We start from the raw sequence: 26,184 nt of genomic DNA on the forward strand, positions 1-26,184 counted from the left end.
AGTGGAGGTGGCGGTTGGGGTGGCTAATGGCTTATGCAGGCGGCCTCAGCGGCAGGTACTGGGGTCTGTTTCCAGCCACTGCGGGGAGAGAGTGCTGAGCTGGGGCCCCGACGGGTGGCTTGTGCTGTTGTCCCTTCACACAGTCCTGTGTTGATTGTCATGAACGTGCCCTTGTTCAGATTTCCTAGATCGTCCCTGTTCACACTTCCTTCACAGGTGCACATAAAAGTCAGAGAGTTTCTTTAAAGTTAGGTGTGAGATAAAGCCGGTCTCCTGTGCAGTGGAAATTGGCAACTTTGTCCTTTGCTTGTAGGATGTGAAATCTGTCCCTCTGTCTCTCTTGTGTTGGCTGCCAGGAGATCCATTTTAAAGAATTACTTGCTGTGTATACTTTAACCACTTGGATACGCAGCTCTGATAGAGAAGCCAAGCTGGGACGTGGATAACACGGCCTACATTTGAAACCTGCTCCATTATTTGACCTTTGTTACATAGCTTTCATTCATTGTAAAATTGGGGCCACAAGTCATTTAAGAAAAAGTGGAAAGTACAAAGAGGAAAATCCAGTGACTTTGTAACTTTACTGTAAGCATTCGATGGTTTCTGGTTATATTTCCTTCCTGTCTTTTTGTTTGTCAAGTTTGGTTTCTATTCCTGAGTTCCTGTCTAGCGACTGCCCTGGTCCCTCTCGGCCTCTGTTCCTGCTTCTCGGCACTAAGCCTCCTGGCACCGGGGGGGGCGGGGCGGGGCCTGGAGGCGGGGCGGGGCCGCGGAGCTCTTTGGGGAATGATGATGGGTTGGGGCCGTGGCCGGTGTGGGCGGGGCGGGAACTACAGGAAATGGGCTCACGGCGGCTGCGCGCCCCGCCCCCGGGACGTGGTCTTTTCCCGCGCGCGCCCGGTGCGCTACGTCGCGCTGCTGTCCGGCCGCCTCGCTCTGCGGTGGAGGTGAGTATTGCCTGCCGTCTGCGCCTCCGGCCCCCTGGCTCCCCTCTCCCGACCCCACGCTCCGTCCTGCTGTTCCTTCCGCGTGGGGCGGCCGCGGGTCCAGGCGCCTCCCCGGCTCGCGCCGCACTGGACGTGCTGCGGGCGGTGAAGGTAGGTTTATGGAGTGAAATAATGACCGGAAACCCCGGGAGGGCGAGACCTCGGCCGGCAGGCCGGGCGCGGGACGCCCTGCGCTGCCGGGGTAGGAGAGCCCTCACGGGGAGGGTGCTCGTCACCCGGAGGGATGGTCTTCACTGAGGGGGCCTCACCACGGAGACGTTTCCGGGCGACTCCCCCCTCCCCCCACGGCTGTGCCCTATCTGCTGGTCTGTCTGCTGCCCAGGCCTCCTCGGCGGCCTCTGCGGGGGCAAGTGGTTCCAATCTCGGTCCCGCCGTCGGGGCCCGGGTGGGTCGGGAAGGGGGCGCTCTTGGACCTGCGTCCCTGCCATCTCTGGGCAGAGCCTGAACCCGGGCCCCCTAGTCCTGGAAGAGAGTCTGTGGTCGAGCCGGGGGAGGGTGGGAGGAGCCCGCCGGCTGCCGAGATCGAGGTGGCTCTAGGAAGGCACCGGGAGAAGCGGATGGGGTGGCCAGAGGGGCGGCCTGGAAGGGTCGGTCGTCTCTGGGCGGGGCTCGGGGGGCTGCGCGGACCCCGTGCTGTGTGGTGGGAATGGCGACCTTGGGACTCGGGGATATGCAGGCTCTGGAGCAAAGAGCTACCCGAACAGGGACTGGGTTACTGTTGTCTTGAGTCAGTCCATCTGAGATGGACTCTGAGGTGCTGGGGAGGGGGCTCTGCTCCCAGGCTTTCCCAGACCCAGGACTGGAGGTCCCACTCATTGCAGAGGAGAATGGCCCGCCAGGGAGCCCCAGCACGGAGGAGGAACGATGAGGGTGACCGGCCTCCCAGGGCCAGGGTCCTGGCAGCGCTGGAGGTGGTGAGCGATATTGCTGCTGTTTTTTGCCTGTTGCAGGGAGAGGGCCTGGGTCCTGATCCCGGACCGAGTGCTGTGCTGGGGTTCTGGGACACTGCCTCTGGGCAGTGGACCCTCAGAAGCCTTGCTCCAGAGCTGTGGCCAGTGCTCCTGTGGCTGCATCTCTGGTGGTGGGTGTCGGGTGGAGGGAGTGCGGGCGTGGAGTGCCTGCCCCACTGGACCTCCAGTGCTCACCTGGCTGGGCCCCCAGAGGTCACGTGAGTGCTCACCTGAGGACAAGCCTGGAGATGGCAGCTGTGACAGAGTTCACAGTGCCACACACACACACTGGTCCAAGCCTGTGACCTCAGAGTCCAGCTCTTCTGGTTGGAGTGGCCTGCCTGGGTTCCCCATGCTGCCTTGCCTGGTACCTCGACCTGTTAGAGACGGGGATGGGGTGGGGGGTGGTGGGATGTGGGCAGGGCCCTGCCTTTCTGCGCACCCCTCCCTGCTGGCAGCTGTGGGGGTGGGGAAAGCATTGGGCTGGTGCCTGGACCCTGGACCCTTGTTGGGGCTGTTCTCCAACAACTGTCCTGGCCTCCCGGTCCCCAACCCCCACCCGGAACCCAGCTCTTCCCTCCTTCCTTTCCTCCTTTTCCTGATGTGTTTCCTTCCTCTTTTCTTCCTGCTGTGCTGGACTGATTGGGAAAGTTGCCCATGAATAGCAAACGTGAGCACCTGGATGGACCACAGAGCAACCACTTCTGGAGGTTGTGTGAAAATTGAGTTCTCATTGGCTCTTGTGTACAGTGCCCAGCGTCCTGGAAGCCACCCACTTAGATGGCAAGGAAGTGGCTCGTTTGCAGTCACCCTCTGCCTGCAAGTGTCCTGTCAACTTGGGCAGGGGAGGGAACCAGTGCCCTCTGAGTCAAACGCAGCAGGGTTAAGAGGGGCTGGTGACCTTCAGGTGCACGAAAACCTTCTGTCCTTGGGGAGGGAGGTGGCAGCCAGGAGCAAGCTGCCACACGTGAGGAGAGGCCTCTTCTGGGTCCAGGGCTCCTGCTCACCAGAAGGCCATGGAGGCATCCCTTTGCTTTTCTGTGGCTCTAAGGGGAGAGTAGTTATTGCAGAGGTCAACCTTGACGCCCCAGGGGGGCTTCAGGACACCTGGCCCCCACGGGTCATCTTGCCCCCCCCGCCCTGTGCACGCATCTCTCTGGGGCCAGGGAGGGCAGGGCAGCGGGAGACATGGACACTGGACTTGGAGCACCTGGTGGGGTGGGGGAGTTGCACTTCCAGGGCCTGTGTGTGGGGTGGCTCCCCCACTTATCTCACTGTCCCCTCCTTCATGCTGCGTTTTTCTAAAACTACTTTTTTGAGATATTTCCTATGCTATAAAATTTGCAAACTCGAAGTGGTTTCCAGTGTATTTGCAAAGTTGTGCAACCATCACCACAGTCTAATTTTAGAATGTCTCAACAGCCCCAGAAGAAACCAGGCACATCATCGGTTACCCCCAGTCCCTTCATCCCCACAGCCCCAGGCAACACTTTTTCCTCTGTGGATTCACCAGTTCTGGGACGTTCACATCAATGGAATCATACCATGAATCATTCCAGGAATGAACTCTGGTTTTCTGTGACTAGATTTTTTTCACTCAGCCTCATGTTTCAGAGTTCATCCATGTTGCAGCCTGTATGAGAAATTCACTCCCATTTTTATGGTCAAATAATACTCTATTTTATGGATCTGCTACATTTTCCTTATCCATTCAACAGTTGATCGACATTCGACTTTTGGTTATTTTGGATGGCGTCGTGACAAACGTTCATGTGGGCGTGCGTCTTCATTTGTGTTGTGTGTATACGTAGCTAGGAGTGGAATTTCTGGGTCATGTGATAACTCTTAACATTTTGGAAAGAGTGAAGAGTCTTCCCGACCCCGGGATCAAACGCGGGTCTCCTGCGTTGCAGGCAGACTGTTCACTGTCTGCGCCACCAGGGAAGCCTAACGTTTTGAGGAGCTGCAAAACTTCAAAGCGTCTGCACTCTTTTCCACACCTGCCCTGCCCCCCGGAGATCTGTGCATGTGATGTGGGGTCCCGGCTGAGCCGCGTCTTTGCTGCCTCTTGCTGTCAGCTTTCGATTCCAGCCCTCGTGGATGTGAAAGTGAATCTCCGCATTCACTTTTCTTTCTTTTCTTACTTCCTCCCTCCCTTCCTTTGCACTTTATGCTTGGCTTTTAGTAAAGATTTTAGTTCCCTGACCAGGGAGCCCTAACCACCAGGAAATTCCCCTTCATTGCGGTTTGATTAGCATTTTTGTAGTGGGGTCACACAGAGTCGGACACGACTGAAGTGACTCAGCAGCTTAGCTGTTGACCATCTGTATGTCTTTGGATCCTGTTAAAATCTTTCACCCAGTTTGCAATTGAAATGTGTTTTTGTTGTTACAAGAATTCTTTATATATATTTGAGTACTAGTCCCTTGTCTGATGAATTACTTGCAAGCATTTTTTTCCCCCTATCTGGATTGTCTTTTCATTGCTTATGTCCTTTGAAGCGCAAAGGTTTAATTATCAAGTTCAGTTTATCTATTTTTCTCTTTGTATGGCTTGTTCTTCTCTCATATGGTGTCGTATCTAAGAAATCACTGCCTCATCCAAGGCCGTAAAGTTTTATGTCTTTGTTCTCTTCTATGATCTATGCTGAGGTAGATTTTGTGTATAATACGAGGGAGGGGCCTCAACTGATGCTTTTGCTCCCAGGTGTCTCAGTACCGTTCGCCGAGGAGCCTGTTCCTTACGCGGCTCTTGACCCCTTGGTCAGAGGTGGATGCACCGCAGGCATTAGGCTTTGTGTCTGGACTGTCACTTCTGCGCCACTGCCGGTACCACACGGTCTCGATTCCTGTCACTCAGTCATATGTCTTGAAGTTGGGGAGTGAGTCTACCAGCTTTGTTCTTTTTCTCATTGGCTATTCTGTGCCCCTTGCATTTCCTAATGAAAGAGGAACCATTTCTCTCTTTCTGTGAAAAAGCCTGGTGGGAGCTTGCGGGGATCCTGTTGAGTCCATGGGTGTTCTTCCAGCTTGTGGACCGGAATGAGCCCGCTTATTTGGATCTGTGCTTTTCTGCAACGAAAAGCGTGTGCACTTTTCAGGGTACAGCTCTTACGCTTCTTCTGTCCAACAAGTGTTCCAGAGTATTTAACTTTTCTCGCTGCCATCCTAGTTCTGTTTCTCTTTCGGATGCTAATCGCTGGCACACACAAGTACAGTGGGCGTACACGGTCTGTGTCCTGCAATGTTGGTGAACTCACTTGTTACTTGCTGGGCTGTTTTAGTGGATTCGTTGGGCGTTTCCACATGTGAGCTCTTATCTAATTGGGATGTCTTACAGCCTCTCTGTTGATTCCAGTGTGTGCAGCCAGGGTTGAAAACCAGTGGTCCTTTAAGATGGAGCGGGGACCAAGTAGGGGAGCAGGTGAGCAAGCGGTGGGGTCTGTGGGGAAGCCTGAAGGCGGGAAGCCCAGCACAGAAGAGGCAGAGATTGGCGTCCCACACTCCGGCGAGTCCAGGCGGTGCGTGGTGGAAGTGGGGCCCCAGTGTGTCCCGGGTGAGTCGTCAGAAGGAGCTCACGAGGGCGCTGGGCTGGGCTCCCGCTCGCTTCCATTCACTCGCTTCAGGGGAAGGACTGGCACAGGTGATCTGAGTGGAACTGGCAGCTGCCATACAAACCCATGTTTTCAGAAACTGGCTGAATCATCTTACTGGTTTCTTCGTTAATTAATGAACTAAATAAAATCTTGGACATATTTCATTTTATTATTCTATATTTGTGGGGAAATCATGGTTTTGCGCTTTCTGTGTTGGCAGTTTTGGAGCCATCCCCAAAAGCGTGCCTGGTGGACTTGGCCCCAGAGGCCGTGTCTCAGGCCAGTGGAACAGCTCTGTCCAGACAGTGTTTGGCTGGGTTTCAGGTTTGCGCGCGTGGACAGGTTTCTCCACTGGTGGTCTTGCTGACCGTGTCCTTGTGCGAGACGTGGAAGGTCTCTCTGTGTCGAGCACGAGAGGACGGAGAATCCGGGTGGTCAGACGGCGGTTTGTGTCCTTGGTCTTTTGAGCTCAGTTCATAATTTTGTGCCACCACAGGGAACCAGTCCTTGCATCTGGACGCGTGAGCCTTGGCGTTTCTGTGTTTGCTCTTGACTTGGCGCTGAACTTGTGGGACCGAAGCTGGGTGCTGTCTGTGTGTCTGCTATTCAGAAAGACCTTTGCCTCTTGGCGTGTAAATGTGGGAAGCATTTTTTTCATCACTGAGGAGTTTGGTTGTGAAGTATCTTAAATTGGAAGAACTGTGTCCTCATTGGCTTTTGGACCTAAATAAATATGCTTATGTAAGTCAAATTTATCTAAAATTTCCATGAAATGAGGAAATCTCATTTCTAGTAGTTTAAATACATTAGACTTTCAAAAAATTAAAAATACACCAAAACAAACTCAGAAATGTTTTAAGAACATATGTTCACAAACACTCACAGATACAGAAAACAAGCCAGTGGTTACCAGTGGGGAGTGGGCTTCCCTGGTGGCTCAGATGGTAAAGAATCTGCCTACAAGGTGGGAGACCCAGGTTTGATTCCTGGGTCAGGAAGATCCCCTGGAGAAGGAAATGGCAGCCCACTCCAGTACTCTCACCTATAGAAACCCATGGACAGAGGAGCTGGGCAGGCTATGGTCCACGGGGTCACAAGAGTTGGACAAGACTTAGCAACTAAACCACTGCCAGTGGGGAGAGGGAAGGCGGGGCACGGTGGGGTTAGGGGGTTAAGTGTAGAATACGTGAGCTCAAAGGGCAGTGCCGCACACCACAGGAACATAGTATCTTATAGTAATTATGAAGCCGTATAACCTTTAAAAACTGTGGATACTATGTTGCATACCTGTAACTTATATAATACTGTATATCAACTATATCTCAATATAAAAAGAGTACAGGTTCACATAGTTAAGGTAAATCTTTGGCAAATGAGAATAAATTAATTTTGGATTTTAAAAAGCTGTGTTTTCTCTGATTTATCAATATTACTGATAAATCAATACTTAATATTGATTACATGTAGTAATCAATATTCACTATACTAGTAAATTGTATATTATATGCTAATTGGTTCCTCTCTGCCCCACCCCCCACCCCCTGCAAACTTCTATAGGTTTCCTTCTCAAATCAACTGATACTATTCTTAGTGTTTAAGGTTACGAGAAATGTAAATTTGTTTTCACCTAAACTGAATAGAATTCTGACAGTGTTTCTAACAGTACTCCAGATTACAGCATGAACACTGAATTAATGATGGCAATCATTGTACACCCAGGCGATTTCTAAATAAGACAGGATCCAAAAGCATTGGGTACCAGGTGTATTTTAAGTGTTTTCAGTGTTCTCAGCAGGGCTTTGTCGTTGGCTGGCATCACTGAGTGTGTGTGCGCCTGGGGGAAGCTCAGGATGTGTGTGGCTGGGAAGTGACATCTGAACTGTGTGAGACCTAGTCACCTGATTCTCTGTGAAAGAATCAGTCACTTTGGTTAAGTCTCTTAATTAAAATGGATGGCAGAGAAAACTGTTGTGTTAATAGATATGCTTTTATTTTCAAGGGAAAGGTCTAGTTCCTCCCCCCAACCTTTTGGTCTCTAAGACTTACACACAAAAATGACTGAGGACCCTGAAAAGCTTTTGATTAACCAGGTTTTATCTATTTTCTGTGTTAGAAAGTAAAACTGGAGAAAATTTTACAATATTGTTGGTATGTTTGGACGTATCAGTGCACGTTGCTTGTTAACGTTTTTAACACAGTGCGTTACAGGACAGAGCTTTTAGTGACAACGTGGTTTCATAATGTTGCAAATCCCTTAAATGTCTGAGACTGAAAAGAAGCTGTGAAAGTTTGCTTGGTTTGTTTGTTTTTGGATTTTTGGCCTCACCGCATAGCTTGCGGGAAATTAGTTTCCAGATCAGGGCTTGAGCCTGGGCGCCCTGCGTTGGAAGCATGGAATCCTAACCACTGCACCGCCTGGGAAGCCCTAAAATGATAATTTTTGATGCTTTATGTTCTAAAGGGAAAAACAGTCCCACCAAGAACAAAGGTTCGTCACTTATGAGGAGCTAAGGGGTTCTTAGTTCACTGACAACCGTGCCCTGTTCCGCAGGCTTCCCTGACCCCGTCGTAAATGACCAGGTGGGCTCTGATGGTGCTTCTGGAGGTTGGACCCTGAATTGAGAGGAAAAACGTTGTTTTCAGGATATGTTTTACACCTACAACTGTCATTGAGACTTCCCAGAGAATCCCACAGGCCATTCATCTTCTAAAAAGAGCGATTATGTAATCAGCTTTGTTTGACATGTTACTGTGGGAAGAGCAGCTGTCTGAAGAGGTGCTGGCTCACGCTTCCTTGGTCTAGTTTACAGGAAAATGTAACACACATGTGAGTGTTGCAGAAACTCTGTGCTCCGTGGGGACGCCGTCGCTGTCCATAATCTGTTTATTCTCAGGGGAACACAGATCACAAGAGACTCTGACCCTCTCCCGTCTGCTCTTGTTGGAGAAGTCTGTGAGTCACCGCTGGCAGGCCCTGCCCTCTGGAGGCGACTCAGGGCTGTTCGGTGTGTGTCCGCAGTAGAGGACAGACTCCGAGGCTCATGCCAGTGGTTATACCGGGCACTTGGAACTAGTGCTGCTGCACAAACGGGCTTCAGGAGCTCAGAGCTGCACCTGGGGCTGCGGGAGGGCTCCGGGCTCTTCTGGAGGCAGCAGGGGGCGAGGCCACGGCGGGACCTGGTGGTGCGCTTGCAGTGGTGCTGAGATGGCATTTGTTCCCTAGACACATGAGGAACCTTTCTCTTTCTGAAACTCTCTGTAGCCCATACACATCTGTTAGATGGAACTGACATCTGGTTCCCCCCGATAGAATTAAGTTTCCTCATTTTGTGTGGTGGCTCAACAGTGAAGAACCCACCTGCAATACAGGAGACCTGGGTTTGATTCGTGAGTTGGGAAGATCTCCTGGAGGAGGAAATGGCAACCCACTCCAGTATTCTTGCCTGGGGAATCCCTAAAGACAGAGGAGCCTGGCGGGCTACTGTCCACGGCGTTTCAAGCAGTCAGACATGACTTAGGAACTAAATAACAACAAACTGTTGCTTGCATAGGTTCAAAAGGAAGTTTTTTTCAAACATTTTTGATTGTGGTGGAACAGATGCAAAATTATACATATAATCATTTTATGTGTGCAGCTCAGTAGCATGAATAAGGAATTAGTAATTCTCTAGAAACGGACATGATTGCTCGTGTAAGTGGAGCCGGGCCGTGTGTGTCTTCCTGTGTCTGGCTTGTTTCATTCGGTGTGACGTCTCAGCGTTCCTCCATGTTGCCACAGTTTCCCTGTTTTTTGTATGTGGGGGAAAATGTATGTCCACCTGCAGTGAGACCCCCCACCCCCACCGTCCCGTCCAGAACCCTGCGTCTTACCACCCGGGCCGCCGGCCACTTGGGGTCTGCCCTTGGGGTCTGCCTCCTGTCACTTGGCACAGCGTCCTCAGGGTCCCGCGTGCAGCAGGTGCCAGGATTTCCCTCTTTCTGAGGCTGAGTGAAGCTCACTGTGATGGGCACAGTGCTGTCCGCTCACCCGTCGTGGACATTTGCACTACTGTCCCTTGTTCTTTTTACTGGGATGTAGTATAATTTGACAAAACAAGAACTTTCCTGGGAACGTCCTATCTCTGAATGGTGCTTGTGTGAGCCGCTGTGATATGCCACTTGTCTCAGAACTGAGCTGCCTTTTAGGGAGCGAAGCCTGTAGAGCCTCTCGGGAAAGCCAGTCTGGGCCAAGGGTCCCCGCCTACTGTGATGGAAAGGAAGGTTGCCTCCTGCAGGCCAGGGAACCTGAGATGACCAGAGTGAACATACAAGTGGATGGTGGCGGAGCAGCCGGCCCAGTCCTCACCCACAGTGACCAGTCATCCACTCACACAGAGTGACCAGCCCAGGGAGGTCAAGTCAGACTGCTCTCTGGGACAGTCCAGACACGATCACTGACAGCTCCCTAATTTTTGTTCCTGCCTGTGACGTGCAGCCAGGCTGGCCATCACATAGGTGGCCCTGGCCAGCAGGCCCCCAGCTCTCTCCACGGCTGCCCCACAGACCTGCCCCCTCCTTTGTCTGCCACGTGTGAGTGTCTGATCAGTGTCCCTGGTCCCCTGCCCGGGCTTGCTTTGCTCCAGACAAGTCCCACACGTTTAGGGGAGCTGCAGGTGGTGGACCCCGCACACTGCTTCACCTGTCTTCTGCCCTCAGGGTGGCAGAGTTCAGCCCAAGGTTCCTGGTGAAAATTTCCAGACGGAAGGTGATCTTGTGACCTTGTGTTGTTGTTCAGTCGCTCAGTCGTGTCCAACTCTTTGCGACCCCATGGACTGCAGCACGCCAGGCCTCCCTGTCCTTCACCATCTCCTGGAGCTGGCTCAAACTCATATCCCTTGTGACAGTGATGCCATCCAACCATCTCATCCTCTGTCATCCCCTTCTCCTCCTGCCCTCAATCTTTCCCAGCATCAGGGTCTTTTCTAAGGAGTTGGCTCTTCACATCAGGTGGCCAAAGTATTGGAGCTTCAGCTTTAGCATCAGTTCTTCCAATGAATATTCAGGACTGATTTCCTTTAGGATTGACTGGTTGGATCTCCTTGCAGTCCAAGGGACTCTCAAGAGTCTTCTCCAATACCACAGTTCAAAAGCATCAATTCTTCAGCGCTCAGCTTTCTTTATGGTCCAGCTCTTACATCCATACATGATGACTGGAAAAATCATAGCTTTGGCTAGATGGACCTTTGTCAGCAAAATTATGTCTCTGCTTTTTAGTATGCTGTCTAGGTTGGTCATCAGAGAAGGCAATGGCACCCCACTCCAGTACTCTTGCCTGGAGAATCCCATGGACAGAGGAGCCTGGTAGGCTGCAGTCCGTGGGGTTGCGGAGTCAGACATGACTGAGCGACTTCACTCTCACTTTTCACTTTCATGCATTGGAGAAGGAAATGGCAACCCACTCCAGTGTTCTTGCCTGGAGAATCCCAGAGACGGCGGAGCCTGGTGGGTTGCTGTCTGTGGGGTCAGACACAGTCGGACACGATTGAAGCGACTTAGCAGCAGCAGCAGCAGGTTAGTCATAGCTTTTCTTCCAAGGAGCAAACATCTTTTAATTTCATGGCTGCAGTCACCATCTGCAGTGATTTTGGAGCCCAAGAAAATAAAGTCGCTCACTGTTTCCATCATTTCCCTGTCTGTTTCCCATGAAGGACCAGATGCTGTGATCTTTGTTTTTTGAATGTTGAATTTTCAGCCAGCTTTTTCATTTTCTTTCACCTTCATCAAGAGGCTCTTTTATTTCCTCTTTGCTTTCTGCCATAAGGGTGGTGTCATCTGCATATCCAAGGTTATTGATATTTCTCCCTGCAGTATTGATTCCAGCTAGTGCTTCATTCAGCCCGGTGTTTCGCATGATGTACTCTGCATATAAGTTAAATAAGCAGGGTAATAATATACAGCCTTGACATACTCCTTTCTCAATTTGGAACCAGTCCGTTGTTCCATGTCCAGTTCTAACTGTTATTTCTTGCCCTGCATACAGGTTTCTCAGGAGGCAGGTGAGATGGTCTGTTATTCCCACCTCTTTAAGAATTTTCCACAGTTTTTTGTGATCCACACAGTCAACGGCTTTAACATAATCAATGAAGCAGATGTTTTTCTGGAATTCTCTTGCTTTTTCGATGATCCAGTGGATGTTGGCAGTTTGATCTCTGGTTCCTTTGCCTTTTCTAAGTCCAGCTTGAACATCTGGAAGTTCTCAGTTCAGGTACTGTTGAAGCCTGGCTTGGAGAATTTTGAGCATTACTTTGCTATCGTGTGAGATGAGTGCAATTGTGTGGTAGTTTGAAGATTCTTTGGCATTGCCTTTCTTTGGGATTGGAATGAAAACTGACCTTTTCCAGTCCTGTGGCCACTGCTGAGTTTTCCAAATTTGCTGGCATATTGAGTGCAACGCTTTAACAGCAGCATCTTTTAGGATTTGAAATAGCTCAGCTGGAATTCCATCACCTCCACTAGCTTTGTTCATGATGATGCTTCCTAAGGTCCCCTTGACTTCACGCTCCAGGATCGTGGTTATCTGGGTCATTAAGATCTTTTTTGTATAGTTCTTCTGTGTATACTTGCCACCTCTTACATCTTCTGCTCCTGTCTCCTGGAGGTGAACTGGTTTTCTTTTCTGTTTTTAACCTCCTGTGTATGTAGGAACCATATGGAATTGCCAAGTTTGACTTTGCCCTACAAAGCAGCGATTCATTGGGTTTAGCCTAATACTGTGTATAAACAGAGTATGCTGTGCATACATTTTAAAACGGGTTGTTCTGTTGAGACTGATCTGCAGACACTTGTTACTCTGTTTGGGTGTCTCTACGATGCACACAGAGCTCTCAGTCTTCTATATTTTCCACGTCGGGGGCATAATCTTCTAAGATTTGGTCTGATGAGCTTTCACCTATGCAGTTGTTTAGTGTGGAATTGACGCCATCCCAAAGCCTTAGTCTTCCGTGACTGTCAGGTAGACATTCTTTCTCCTCCTGTTACACACCTTGCCGTGCAGCCACGGTGCCTTGGGGCCGGCAGCCGGGTAGGGTCTGCAGTGGGACAGATCTGTGGAAATGTCTAGGAATTGCTCGTGGAGGGAGCCCAGTGCTCTGAGTGTTCACTTAGAAACTGTCTGGGAGCCAGATGGCCCTGCCTGCCTGACCAGTGAGCTCAGGGTGGGAGGCTGGACCTGAGGTGGGGGGTGGTCTTGGTCTCAGTTACGAGGAAACTCAGGTGTGTGGCCCGGGATGCAGATGAGGGGAGCCAGGGCCCAGATGACTCCGTTATCCCCTGCGGGGCTCCACGCCCACCCTGCATGTCCTCTTCCAGGCCGTCCACCCGGAATCCTGTGAGCCGGAGCCCGTGAAGCTTAGGCCATGGATTTGAAGGTCAGATGATGCGGTGGTCATGGCGGGGGTGGGGCGGGCCTGGGGTAACTGGAGCACACAAGCCCCTGTCTGCTCACTGCCTGTGCCTGGTCGATCCTGGAATGCAAGATGGGTTCAAGGATGTAGGGTCCTTGAGCAGGTTTAGGGTTCAGAAGGGAAGCTGCAGCCGAGCCAATCAGGAGCTCTCATCCATCTCCTTCCCACCGTGGCTTGTGTGGTGTCTTGGGGCGCCCCCTCCCCCCGGGCCCTCCCTCTACATCCCCTCCAGCCCTTCGGGTGCGGCTGCAGGTCTGGGGCCCTCCTGGTGACTTGTGAGCTTGGGCCAGCTTTCTGAATCTGAGCGGACAGCACTGGGGAGGAGGTGTGCTTGGTGGGAGCTTCTGGAGCAGCGCTGTGCCAGGCACGGGGCCTTATGCTTCCCAGCCTGGCGGGTCAGGAGCCACTCAGGCAGGAGGGTTTCGGGGAGCTGCCCCTGTGCGGCTTACCTCAATGGCCTCAGGGTGAGGGGGATGCAGAGACTCGCTCCCGGGGTTTGCTTTCCCCTTTTCCCTCGACATGGGAGTGCCCCATAGTTGGGTTTGTGGGGAGACATCCTTCAGCTTCCTCTTTCTCCCTGCCGTCAGAATTTTCATCCTCTTACAGATTTTTCTGATTTTTCACCTTTGTTAAGCGCTCAGCTCAGCAGCATTAAGTTACTCACGTGGCCATATCCCCACCGGCTCTCCCTCAGCCCTGTCCAAGAATAGAGCCCCGAATCAGGATGACCTGGCCTCAGCATGACATCTGCAAAGACCCCCCCTTTCCCAGTTAGGTCCTGCTCTCAGGTTCTGGGGGATGCAGTCCAGCTGCCACAGCCCCCTCCTCCCCCGAGCAGGACGCCTCCTGAGGTAGAGGGAGCACCTTCGGCAGTCTCTCAGCTGCCATGCTGCCTGGCCTCCCTGTGAAGATTTAGTAGAGCTGTTAGGTGCATTTCCCCTTTTAGGACGAATTCTGGAGAAGTAGAGGCTGCATAGCAATACGTATGCATTTTATTTAAAACACTTTGCCCTCTAAAAACTGTCCTCTAAGCGTTCTCTGATTTTTTTTCCCTCCCTTTTCACACTTGCTGCACTGATCTTTGTTGTTGTAGCACGCGAGGAGGTTTTTAGTTGAGGCATGTGGGATCTAGTTCCTTGCCCAGATTGAACCCAAGCTGGACCCCCTGCTCTGGAAGCTTAGAGTCTTAGCTACTGGGGCACCAGGGAAGTCCCTCTGATTAATCAGAGTATTTTTCTAATCTTTTCTAATGAAAAATATTAAAGACTCAGGAGTACATTTTACTAGGATCTTTACTTTCTCCCCTTGGCCCTCCCGGCCCAGGCTGTGAGCTAGGCGTTCCTGGCCTCTCCAGACGCCCTCTCACCCCAGCCCTGCCCGCACATGCTCTTCTGGTTGTAGCATCCCGCCTGTCCCGTGCTGTTTGTGGGCCCGGCAGGGGCTTACCCACCTGAGGGTGGCCAGGCCTGCTCAGAGGCAGGTGGTGTTTGTGGTCACCAGTGCCCAGGTGTGCTGAAAATCTGCTTTAGCACAGCGCCATCCTGGGCCCAGGAGACGATGGGAGCGGAGGCGAGCAGGGGTGGCCCCGACCCGTGCCTCCCCTGGAGGCAGCAGCTGGATCACCTCTTGCACGGTTGGAGCCTTTCTCGATGTCTGCAGGAGGGAGGCTCTGCTCACTGGCCCCTGCCTGCCTAGAGGGTGCTCAGGCCTTGGACCAGTGAGGCCAGCCCAGGACCACATTCCCACAGTCCTCTCCTCGCAGGTTAGCAACGGCCCCAGCCCTGGGGACGAGCGCACCACGAGCCTGCTGCTGCTGGGCTTCCTGCAGAGCTGCCCCCACTCCTGCTTCCAGAGGGAGCTGGAGGCGCTGGGTCACGAGCTGCCTGGGCACCTGTTCCATGATGACGAGCTGCAGACGGACGGCAACCGCTGCAGCCACTTCCCCTTGGCAGCGGAAGCGGAGACAGGTAGGCACTGGCCAGCCTCCTCGGCCCTGGGGCCTTCAGGCTCGGCCCCCCATGTCCAGTGGAACAGGCCTCTTGGAGTCTGATCGGTGAAAACCCACTAAGCTTCCGGAGGACTCTGGGCATCAATGTCCCCCATGGATTCACATCTGTGTGCTACAGCCATGCCGACCTCCACGGTCACCAGGCAGTGGGGACCCCGGGCTCGTGCCTGGGGCCGGGCTGTTCCCCCAGCTTCAGCTTTTACCACAGTGCTGCCTCCACAGAGGCCGCCGGGAGCCCCTTGGGAACTCCCCAGGGAGCCTTTTCAAGTTGTGAGTCAGCCTGTTCCCAGGAGGCCTGGCTTGGAGCCACCTCTTAAGAGGTCCCCACCAACCAGGGCCCCCTTGGGGACAGAGTAGGAAGGTGTGGGGGCAGGAGGAGCTTTGCTATCCCTGGGGCCCCCCCCCTCTCACCACCCCACCCTTAGACTTCAGAGCCTTGCTGGAGGCACAGGGCAGGGCCCTCAGGTAGGAAACTGGCCTGTGGGTCAGGAACCTGATGTTTGGCAGTAAAGCGCAGGACAGGCCTGGCCGTGTTCACTCGGCTGGATGGGGAGGCCGAGGGGGCACTGGGGGAGGTGGCGGCAGCTGGAGCAAACCAGAGGGGGGCCAGGCTGCAGTGGCATCTTGGGGGTGAGTGGTCTTGTCAACCAAGTAGTCCAGGTCAGAGGTCGTGGCTTATCCCCGAGCAGAGGGCGGGCACGTGGGGGATTCTGGGGGCAGGAGGGGACTACATGCATGTCTCCAGGTCCAAGCATCTCACTGGGCCGTGTGGGGCAGGAGGGACGCAGCGCCTGCCCCTCTGAGTGTGCACTTGCCTGTCCTGCACCCACTGAGCTCTGGGCTGTGTGGCTGGGAGTCAGCCCCACAGCCGAAAATGCCCGAGCCCGGAACCTTCTCTTCTGGTAGGGGGAGCTCAGAGCACTAGGAAGGAAGTGCGGAGTTGGGGGGCGCTGTGCGTTGGAGCAGACCCAGGGACAGCGGCTGGGGCGACAGATCACTGCCGCTTGCTGGACGACGGCTATTCGCCGCGTGTGAGCGCTTCGCTGCTCTAGTCGCCCTAGTAGTTGTGGGGGCCCCGGGGGAGGGTGTGAGCAGGCGTCACCTCAATCTGCCTCGTCTGGACGTTAGATTCTGAGCGTCAGGAGGAGGCAGTCCGCGAAGTCGCCCGGCAGCTCGCCCAGATTGGGGACAGGCTGGAGGGCAGCATCCGCCCAGGGATGGTGGCCGGCCTGGCCTCACGCTTCAGTGTCAGGAGCCTGTCGGAGGAGGTGAGTGGGGAAACCACGGGGCCACTGAGGTCTGTCCTCTGCCTCCTGGCAGACAGACCAGCGTGAGCTTCCACAGAAGCTGGGGGGAGAATCAGCTTAGAGAATTGTCTCCCAGAAGAACTGTCACCCGGCCTCTGAAAACCTGAACCTCAAATCAGGCTCAGGAGTTGGGAGACAACACCCTCAGTGTCACGAGTAGGACTCTTCCCAAAACGGGGCCTGAAACACACTCGTGCCGGGCCCGGCCAGTCAGCTTCCTGCCCCCGGGAAGGCCATCCACTTAGGGAGCCTCCCGGCCATTGTGGCTCCCAGGCCACTGGCGCCTGGCGCCCACCTCACTGTTAGTGCGGAAGGTCCTCTGGGGTCCAGGGGTTCACGGAGGCCTCTCCCTGCACCCGTGTGCTGGCCCCAGCCCTGGGTGGGTAACCACACCCCGCTTCCACGTGCGCAGGACAGGAGGCAGTGCCTGGCGGCTGCGCTGGAACAGCTCATGCAAACCTGCCCTCCTGACATGGACCACGAGAAGACCCAGCTCCTGCTCACCATGCTCTTGGCCAAAAAGATAGCCGACCACTCGCCAGCCTTGCTCCGAGATGTCTTCCACACAACGGTGACCTTCATCAACCAGAACCTCCTCGCCTACGTGAGGAACTTAGTCCGAAATGTAAGACCCAGTGGTGGATGAGCCCAGCCTTGGTCTCCCTTCCCCCTACCTGCCCCCTCCCTGAGCTCTAGGATCCTCACTGCGGGAGTCATGGAGGAGATGGTTGTGGTGAATGCCTTGTTTCTGAGGTGGCTGCTGTCACAGGCTCTTGGGAGGTGGGAGTATGGGGGAAGGGCAAGCACAAGCGATGTGCCAAGCTGGGCTTCCCTGGTCTGCTCTCAGCTCCACCTTTTCACAAATGAGCATCAGTTCAGTTCAATCGCTCAGTCGTATCCGACTCTTAGCAACCCTGTGGACTGCAGCACGCCAGGCCTCCCTGTCCATCACCAACTTCCAGAGTTTACTCAAACTCATGTCCATTGAGTCCATGATGCCATCCAACCATCTCATCTTCTGTTGCTCCCTTCTCCTCCCACCTTCAATCTTTCCCAGCATTAGGGTCTTTTCAAATTAGTCAGCTCTTCACATCAGGTGGCCAAAGTACTGGAGTTCCAGTATCAGTCCTTCCAATGAATATTCAGGGCTGATTTCCTTTAGGATGGACTGGTATAGTTTAAATTAAAAACATGCTTTACCTTGGGTGAGAGGTCGAAAGGGGGTTAAAAACCACACCATTTGTCCTCCAACCAGGGTATTAGAAAGTCTGGTTTCACAGACCAGCTGGAAGGGAAGTAGACATACCTTGTCTGTAAACTTGAAGATACTGGTGAGTGGAGTTTTATGTGTCGGCAGCACTGCTCAGGTATCTGACCCTTTCTTTCACTATGTACTGATGAGCCTTGAAGGCATTCTCTGTGCGTGGCTCTGAAGTTACATAGGCATTTACAACCGGAGGGTGGCACCAACTTGGCGTCAAACCAGGCTAACTGGTGGAAGGAGAGAAGCCTTTTCTAAGAGCTTCCAGACCCTGCAGGGCTGCAACAGAACCTCTCGGTAGAGCCGCTCGGGTGCTGAGTGTGGGCCTGGAGGCCCCGGTGTGGGGTCCTGGTCTGCGACCCTGGCCCACCCCAGCTCCTCCTCTCTCGCTCCAGCAGATGGACTGAGTGACCACTCGGCAAAAGCAGACTGTGAAGACGCAGGCGGTGTCAGCGTTGTAGCTGCCGCCTCCACGGACACGAGCTTCGGCCACTGATCCAGGCCCAAGACGATCACGGAGTGCCACCTCACCATTTTAAAGCCCGGGGCTGTTTAAGACTTGCTGCGCTAGCGCACTTGGACAGAGATGTTCACGTGTGCCTGTGGACATTTCTTCTGCATCCACCCCCACACTGTGCCTTTGTCTACTGTTGGCCAGGAAGGTCCCCACCTGAAAGTCACCCAGAAGCAGACTGGGACTTCCTGTGGTCCAGTAGTTAGGACTCTGCACTTCGGCTGCTGGAGCCTGGGTTTGATCCCTGGTTGGGGAACAGATCCCAAAAGCCTTGTGGTTCAGCCAAAACAGAAAATAAAGGCAAACTGTTCAGACAGAAAACAAGAACACACTTGTTGTTAAAACAACCTTACTTTTTACAATAGTGTGGGACTTACCAGTGGTCCAGTGGTTAAGACTCTGCTTCTACTGCTGAGGCCTCCATCTGATCCCTGATTAGGAACTAAGATCCCACCTGCCTCATGGTGCAGCCAAAACCAAGGGCCACTGCCTGCCATGTCCGAGGAGGACCAGAGAGGGCTGGAGGGGAGTCCCTGTACTCCTTAGAGTGGGAAACTCCCCTGTGAACAGCCTTCATACCAAGCAAGTGCAGGCTTTCTGTTTAAAGACCAAACACCACAAGAGGTTCTGGACTCAAATCAAGGTATAGAGGTGATTTAGAGGCCCATGGTAACCAGTCTCCAGTGTAACTAAATGCACCCTTTTCTCTGACGGAAGTCAAGATTTTGATACGAATTTTAAGCCGCTGGAGCAGCTACTGCCTATCTGTTAGTGATCTTACCTGTGCACCTTCCAGCCCTGCCCCCCTGCTCATCTGTGCCTAAACTGCTTCAGGCAGAACACGTTTCTAGGCGTGAAAGATGTAAGAACAGACTTAAACATTCAGCATCTTTGGCAGTTTCCTTTCCTGGAGACAGAATACAAGAAGTACCCAAAGCAATCGGGACTTCCCTGGTGGTCCAGTGGTTAATCACCTGCCTTGTAACGCAGGGGACACGGGTTCAGTCCCCGGTCAGGGACCGGAGACCCCACACGGGGTTGGGGGCGGGGGGGGCAGTGGAAGCCCTGCAACTACTGAGCCCACGTGGCAACAAAACAGCCCACGTGTTGCCAGTAAGACCCAGTGCAGCCAAGCAAGTAAACACCAACAAAGCGATCACTGCCCACTGAAAGAAACGGAAACAGGGAGCACTCACGCTTAGAACAGCACAGCCTCATCTGCTCCCGGCGACAAGCGTCGCCTAGGACCGGTCTGTGTTCCACGTGCGTTTGATGCTGGGTGCGGCTCCAGATCGCAGGTCACTGGTGACAGAACACCCGTGTTAACTGAACATGGTGTCCTGGGGAAGAACGTGAACACGAGTAACGAAGTACTAACACATTCTTGTTGCCAAAACCACTTCTCTGTTCCATGAGTTCAAACTTACCAAAAAAAATAGCTACACGGTTCGGCGTCAAACGCACAGCACCCGAGGCTGGGCCTCAGGCTGACAGCTGCAGGGGGGCGCAAAGTCAATGCAGGTAGTGTGGTCGAGCGTCCGGAAACAAATCTCCCAGGTTTAAAGGGTTCACCTCAGTGGGAACAGTCACACACACACACACCAGTCAGTACATCTCAGCAGGGAGATATTTTCTCTCAGGAGGGGGATGATTCTCTTCCAGGAGCAATTAAAAGTGTTGTAAAAGAAGCTCTAAAGCACCAAATAACCCCACTATCTCTTAGAACACTTCACCTTACCTACCACTGTTCTGCTTATGTTAATTCAGTAATCCTCTCTTGATAAAGTTTATGCAGGTTTTGGTGTCGGGTTTTCTCTGGTGGCTTAGAGGTTAAAGCGTCTGCCTGGAATGCAGGAGATCCGGGTTCGATCCCTGGGCCGGGAAGATCCCCTGAAGGAAATGGCAACCCACTCCAGTACTCTTGCCTGGAGAATCCCATGGAGGGAGGAGCCTGGTAGGCTACAGTCCATGGGGTTGCAAAGAGTCGGACATGACTGAGCGACTTCACTTTCTAGACCAAGTGAGAGATACTGTCGGTCACGAAGCAAGATGCATGGTGTGGCTCTTCTCCCCGCAGCGGTCTCTCGTGTGGATGTCCCGACCCCGAGTGTGTCCCAGCCGCCTCACTCGGCCTGTCCAAGCAGCTGATGCCTCTTAGGTCAGGATCCTTGTGGACAGAGGGGGACGTGCATGATTACTTGAATTAAGCAATGGTTACAGAAAACAGAAGATGCTCAGTCACTGAAGTCTGGAGGCGGGCTTGCTGTGCACATGGGCTCCTGAGGACCCAGCGCGCACGGCTGAGCTGCCTCTGGGGTCACAGCCCAGGAGCCACTTGCATTCTCAGCAAGTTCACCAGCTGTGCCCGCTGGGTCTCGGGCTGCTGTCAGACAAGGCTGGTGGTCTGGAGGGAGCCCTGAGTTACCATGTGGACGGAGTCTTCAGTCCTCACTGCACTTCACCTCCAGTGCGTTCTCCCGACACTGCTTCCAGCAGAGCACGCTCTTCCCAGAGCCGAGCTCTGTGCCTCCCGACGACAGGCACAGACGCAGGTGAGGAGAGAGCAGAGGGGCCTTGGGCAGGAAAGGGGCCACGTCTCACCTCAGCACTGAGTAAGGGTGAGGGGCGGAATCCAGAACACGCCAACCTCCGTCAAGGAGGCATAAAGAAGCACTTTTACTCTGAGGAAATGGACAACTAAGACATCAGGAGAAACAGGAGGCCCAGGAAAACCGTGAGCTGCTGTCTGTCCCTTTGGAGCTGGCCAAGGATCCAGCCCCTCCAGACTCAGTGGGTGAGGAGGTGTCAGCCCGCCCTGGGCGGGCGGCGTCAGCAAGCGCTCTAACCGTGGGTCACACTTCAGCCGCGGTCTCCCGTGAGCGTGTGCCCCGTGCATTGGGAGGGCCCCGCAGGACACACCAGTGCTGCATCTGACACCAGACACAGGCGGCGGTGCTGATGTCCCGGAGGCACCCTGGGACCAACCAGGCTTTTGCGGGCCAAGACTGCTACCATTTACCACAGAGAACATAAATCAGCATTCTTTAATTCTGGTGTTTTCCTCAAGAAACCGTGAGTGGCTTTCGCCAACTGATGAGAAGTCATGACATTCAATAGCACATTAAGAGTGCTGGAGACCCACCAACCAGAACCAGCAATGGCTTGGCAGAGAAATCCCCGCTCAAAGGCAAAGCCGCCTGGGTCACCACTGAGCACTGCACCCAGCCCCGCCTCACTCCTCCTGCCGTGGAGGACGTGGACCCCAGACCCCAGCCTCCGCCCGCTGCTCACAAGCAACCCGGCTCCCATCGGAGCTTCAGCACCTTCAGCCAGTGGGTTTGAGGATCCAGAGTTTAAAAATGTAAACGCTGGAAGGAAAGCGTTATAAAAGGGAAAAGGACAATGCCGATGCAGCAGACCACACGCGAGGAGGAAGACAAGCTCCACGACACGAGCCCCACCTGCTCTCCGCCGGCTCCTCAGTCCAGGTGCAGAGCTCAACACCTCCCTCCCCAGGAGTCACAGGGCACGCCTGGGGCAGTGCACACACGCGCACACGGACACACACACGCTCCAGGCCCTTCTGCCCAATTGTAAACAGTACTGCTTTAGGAGGATTTAATTTCAAAAAATGAAAATAATAAAGCGCATTTAAAACATCAAGTTTTGGTGATGGTGATAGGTAATGTAATTTTATTACAAATTTCAGGATCTAAAAAGTAACCTGTTACATTGACTAAGGTAACTCTGAGATGACCCGTCTCAGGCACGGTCCTGTTAGTGACTCGACCTCGGGAGAAGAGACACAGTCCCCCCGCCCCCCACCATGTGAGGCGCAGGCCGTGCACGGGGCTATGCCGTATCCCCGGCACATGCCGACCACAACCTCCGTGGCCGTCGCTCTGGCATCTGGGCTGTGATGAGCTCTGTGTGAGCCTCCTGCTGGACTCTGAAAGACAAGCAGGAGCCTCAAGGGTGGCCCCTCTCCTGCTTTTTAACTTCAATGGTATTTAGGAGACTGTGCTGAAGAAGAGTACGTCCCCTGGGCTGAAGCCCAGTATGGGAGCTCTTACTACAAGCAGGTGACGAAGAGGGGCCATGTGACCAGTGAGAAGTCTGCAGCCAGAACCCAGGCGAACCCAGGCTACAGACAGTGACCGCTGGAGAGACACCCCACCAGGTGGCCACCAACAGAAGGGCTGCAAGCCACCTCAGGGGGTCAGCCAAGCTACCCTCCTGCTTCTGTACAAGAGACAGCTTGCCCACAGTCATGGGCAGGGCCTGGGTCTCGTCTTATATTTACTTTTTAAAAGACTACAGGCAGCATCTTTATGAGGGGAGCCGAGAGAAGCATTGGGCAAGACCTCTCCACGGGCCGGCAGGGACCCGGGCGCGGAGGGCAGGGCAGTACCTGAGAGGCGGTGGAGACCGCAGAGCACTTGGGCTGCGGGACCAACGGGAAGAACAGAGGAGCCCAGAGTAGGGGTCGTAAAGCGCACGCTCTTGGCAGAGGGGAGGCTCCAGGCCGGAGTGCGTCAGCAGCTGAGGGGCCCACAGCCAAGCCCTCCTGCCTGGACCCCCAGGTGCCCACGAGAACCCTCTGCCTCTGAGGCTCTCACGGGACCCATTACCCCGGGGACGTTTGGCAACATCGGGGGGTGCTGTCACCAAAGGGGAAGGTGCTACGGGGGCTGATGGGGGAGGCTACGCACCCTCGGGGGCACAGGTGCTCACAGCCGGGGTTGCCCAGATGCCACAGACAAGACTGAGGAAGCATTTGACACCCTAGACCCTGAATCTCAGAGGAACCCAGGCCAGGGACCGCCCAGCAGACCGCGTGCACAGCCTCTACCTCAAGCCCCGGCAGGTGGGCCGCCCCTGCCCTGCTGACCCAGCTCCTCACCCCAGAGCGTCCTGCGGATGTCCAACCAGCTGCTGCCCATTCGGATTCAGTCGAGACAACTAAAACCCTCGTTCTTTCTCCTGGGTCCCGAGTCCTGGCAGCAGGTCACGGTGGACCCCGAGGAGGAAAACCTATTTCTTCCGCAGAGCCAGTGCCAACCCGACCGCCACTGCTAGGATGGCCATGGCAGCCGCCCCTCCCAAGAGCAGGAGGGACCTGCCCTCGGGCAGCGGGCCGGCCTTCTCGAGGTCGCCTGGGCGGGGCCCTACCCTGAGTGCCCCCTGCCCTCCAGTGGCCTCTTCCCGGCTCGGCGGGGCTGAAGGGGGCTCCGCTGGGGACTTGGGTGGCAGGACCCCCTTCCGCTCCAGTTCAGAAGCTTCTGCTGGGGCTGCTTCTGCCTCCTCTTCACCGAGCTCCACAAACAGGGACGTCGTGGGACTGGCCCTGGGGACGGCCGCCATCAGGGCAGGGGCCGGCGCGGCCGCCTCCCCCACGCCCTCGGGGATCTCCTCCCGCTCCACGTGCACGATGTCGGAGTTGGAGGAGTTGTTCTCGCTCTTCTCTGCGGCCCCGTTGCTATCCAAGCTCTTGACCTCCTCGGGGTCCACTGTGACCTGCTGCCAGGACTCGGGGCCCAGGGACACCGGCAGGCTCTCCGTGTGCCAGCTCTGGCTGGCGGACAGTGACACGGGCAAGCTCTCGGCCTGCCAGGAGGCCGTGGCCGTGGAGGGCGACTCCGGGGGACTGACGTGCGTGGAGCTGTCGCTGGGCAGAATGTAGATGTCGTTGCTGTCCTCCGCGGCACCCGCGGGGCACTCCTCCTCTGACTCCAGGTTAAAGACGGTGCCCTAGAAGAGGAGCACGTGGTCAGCACAAGGGCACTAAAGCAACCTCTGTGAACACACATCGGGAAAACTCCCTCCTAAGTTGAGCCTGAGGAACAAATACATCATTTAAAATGATGGCGTTTCTGGACTGAACACACTCGCCTGCAGACCAATGCAGAGGAGGAGTTTCCAACAAGATGGTTCTCTAAGCACGTCCTGAACGCTGCATCAGCAGAAAGCTGATGCACATCCCATTCGACTTCACACACACTTAACACAGTAAATAACACGGCCCGGCAGAGGAAGAAGCACAGGCAGGCAGCTGGTGCTCCAGGCTCACCACTGGCTCAGCAGACCAGGACAATATGTTTTGGCAGCGGCTGGGGAGGCAAGGGTGAGTGGGAGCCTGGCCCAGGAGAGGCCCAGAAACACGGAGCAGGGGACTGAACAAGCCTGGAGTGACCAGGGAGGGGCTGGCAGTGGACAGAGGGCTCAGAGCTACGGCCTGAACTCCGCTGCACGGGACCGCTTGGTCACAGATGGAGCTGCCCCCATGGGCGGCACAGGCTCCTGCCCTTCCACTGGGTGGGAGCCACAGAGAGGCAGCGTGGCCGTGGCCACGAGCTCCGGTCACAGGGAAGAACGGACTCAATTTTGGTGCTTAACAAATTGACTGTCTAGACATGAAGACGAGTCACGCGTTTCACGTGACACCGGCAGCCCTGACCAGGGGCTCATGTTGGAGATGGACGGGAGGTCTCGCCGAGCCTGGACGATACCACAGATGGTGACAAGAGGCTGCAGAGTGTATGCGAGCACACTGGCTCCCACTCTGTCAAGGAGAATAATTCTGTTCTTCAGCCAAGACCAGACCCTTTCTGGTCAGACATGGTTAACTCCCTGCGTCCTTGTCCTTAGAGTCACATCTGCTGATGCTCTGCGCACCACTGGTTCTGCAGTCACAGGAGGCATGGCTCCACTGGGCTTGGAGCAGCCTCATGACGACTGTTCAAGCTGACTCCAGAGGCCCTGAGAGTCAGCGTGCTCCCGGAAGGGTACTCCCAGCAAGGGCTGAAAAGAGACCCTCTCACAGCAAAAAAAGTGAAAACAGTGAAAGTTGCACAGTCGTGTCCAACTCTTTGCAACCCCATGGGACTGTAGTCTGCCAGGCTTCTCTGCCCATGGGATTCTCCAGGCAAGAATACTGGAGTGGGTTGCTATTTCCTTCTCCAGGGGATCGAACCCGGGTCTCTTGCATTGCAGGCAAATTCTTTACCAACTGAGCTACTAGGGAAGCCCAAGAGTTGGTTTAAAAAGCAAAAGCAAAAGAAACATAACAAAAAAGGTAAAAATTTTAATCCTCAGAAAGGAGACTTTTGCTAATTTTTGTTTTTGGCCACTGGGCATGTGGGATCTTAGCTCCCCAATCAGGGGTTGAACTGCATCCGCTGAAGTGGAAGTGTGCAGCCCTGACCTCTGGGCCACCAGGAAAGCCATCCTGTGATGGTACTGTTTTATTAAAGGCTCGAAGCCCAAACAAGTGAAACGGGAATTTCAGAAGTTCCATTATGATGAAATGAGGGAAAAGTTAAACTAAGACCGCATTTAGTACAGTTACTTTTCTCTTCATTTTTAACAACTCAAAGCTGAAAGTTAAGAACCTTCTGTCGTTATCTAGTAGACTTCTTCACCACACAGCACTATCAGCAGGGCTGTCAAGACAACAGCTCGGCAAGAGCCAGGGGCTCAACACCAGTCAGGCTCAGCCGCTTTTTCCCTGCTGTCGTGGACTCCTTACAATTTATTTCTGTATATTGGTCGTGACATTTTAATCATGATTTACCCAAAATTTTGTGCTTTATGTAAGAAATTTTAAAGAAAGAATAGATGATCACTGAAACTTTTGCTTCTGGTCAGCTAAAGCAAGAATCTCAATTGGAGGCCCCTCCGGCGACAGTCACGGTCACTACTGGAAGGCAGGCTGTCTCAGAGAGAAGGCGCCAAAGAGAAGCGGGGGAGGTCTTCACCTACACGCAGCACAGCAACAACTTCAATCACTTTCAGCACAAAATACTTGTATCACTGCAAACAGCGGTATCTTTAGTCCCACTGACACAAAAACACAAAGGAATAAATTCAAGGGCTCAAAAATATAAAATTAATTGGGACCAACAAGAGTTTAACAGAGAACTGTGTTCTGTTTAAACAGATGGCGCCCAAGAAGTAGGAACTCGCCCAAGGTCCCTCAGCTACTGTGAGAATCGGGCAACCATGTCCTTCCGAAGACCGGACTTAATTCATTTTGCCGTCAAAATAAGGAAACCGAAGCACCGAGGAGGGTGCACACCTGGCCTGAAGCCCACGGCGGGG

At 54.0% G+C, this 26,184-nt stretch overlaps 2 protein-coding genes across 11 annotated transcripts in view; one reads left to right on the forward strand and one right to left on the reverse strand.

Annotated features, from left to right (window-relative positions):
• The first annotated feature begins 853 nt into the window (after positions 1–853).
• BID (BH3 interacting domain death agonist) lies at positions 854–18,865 on the forward strand. Of its 3 annotated transcripts, none has more exons than XM_014478071.2 (6): positions 854–947; positions 12,900–12,958; positions 14,757–14,961; positions 16,131–16,270; positions 16,722–16,934; positions 17,969–18,865. In XM_014478071.2, exons 2-6 carry the CDS (start codon positions 12,947–12,949, stop codon positions 17,975–17,977), a joined length of 579 nt encoding a protein of 192 aa, XP_014333557.1. In that variant the 5' UTR covers positions 854–947; positions 12,900–12,946; the 3' UTR covers positions 17,978–18,865. The 3 variants fall into 3 exon arrangements, with proteins under 3 accessions (XP_014333557.1, XP_014333556.1, XP_005895269.1); XM_014478070.2 differs by having other exon boundaries at positions 17,966–18,863; XM_005895207.3 differs by lacking the exon at positions 854–947 and adding an exon at positions 954–1,097 and having other exon boundaries at positions 17,966–18,863.
• Positions 18,866–21,760: 2,895 nt separating this feature from the next.
• Positions 21,761–26,184, reverse strand: part of BCL2L13 (BCL2 like 13) — a 50,561-nt gene continuing 46,137 nt past the window's right edge. For 5 of the 8 annotated variants that reach the window (XM_070371647.1, XM_070371648.1, XM_070371652.1 and 2 more), the window contains one exon: positions 21,761–23,835. In XM_070371647.1, coding sequence (XP_070227748.1) covers positions 23,119–23,835 — 717 coding nt within the window. In that variant the 3' untranslated portion in view covers positions 21,761–23,118. The remainder of the gene's footprint in view (positions 23,836–26,184) is intronic. The other 3 variants (XR_011464340.1, XR_011464338.1, XM_070371651.1) reach the window with 2 other exon arrangements.

This window comes from Bos mutus, chromosome 5 (assembly GCF_027580195.1).
Source record: "Bos mutus isolate GX-2022 chromosome 5, NWIPB_WYAK_1.1, whole genome shotgun sequence".
Lineage (NCBI taxonomy): Eukaryota > Metazoa > Chordata > Mammalia > Artiodactyla > Bovidae > Bos > Bos mutus.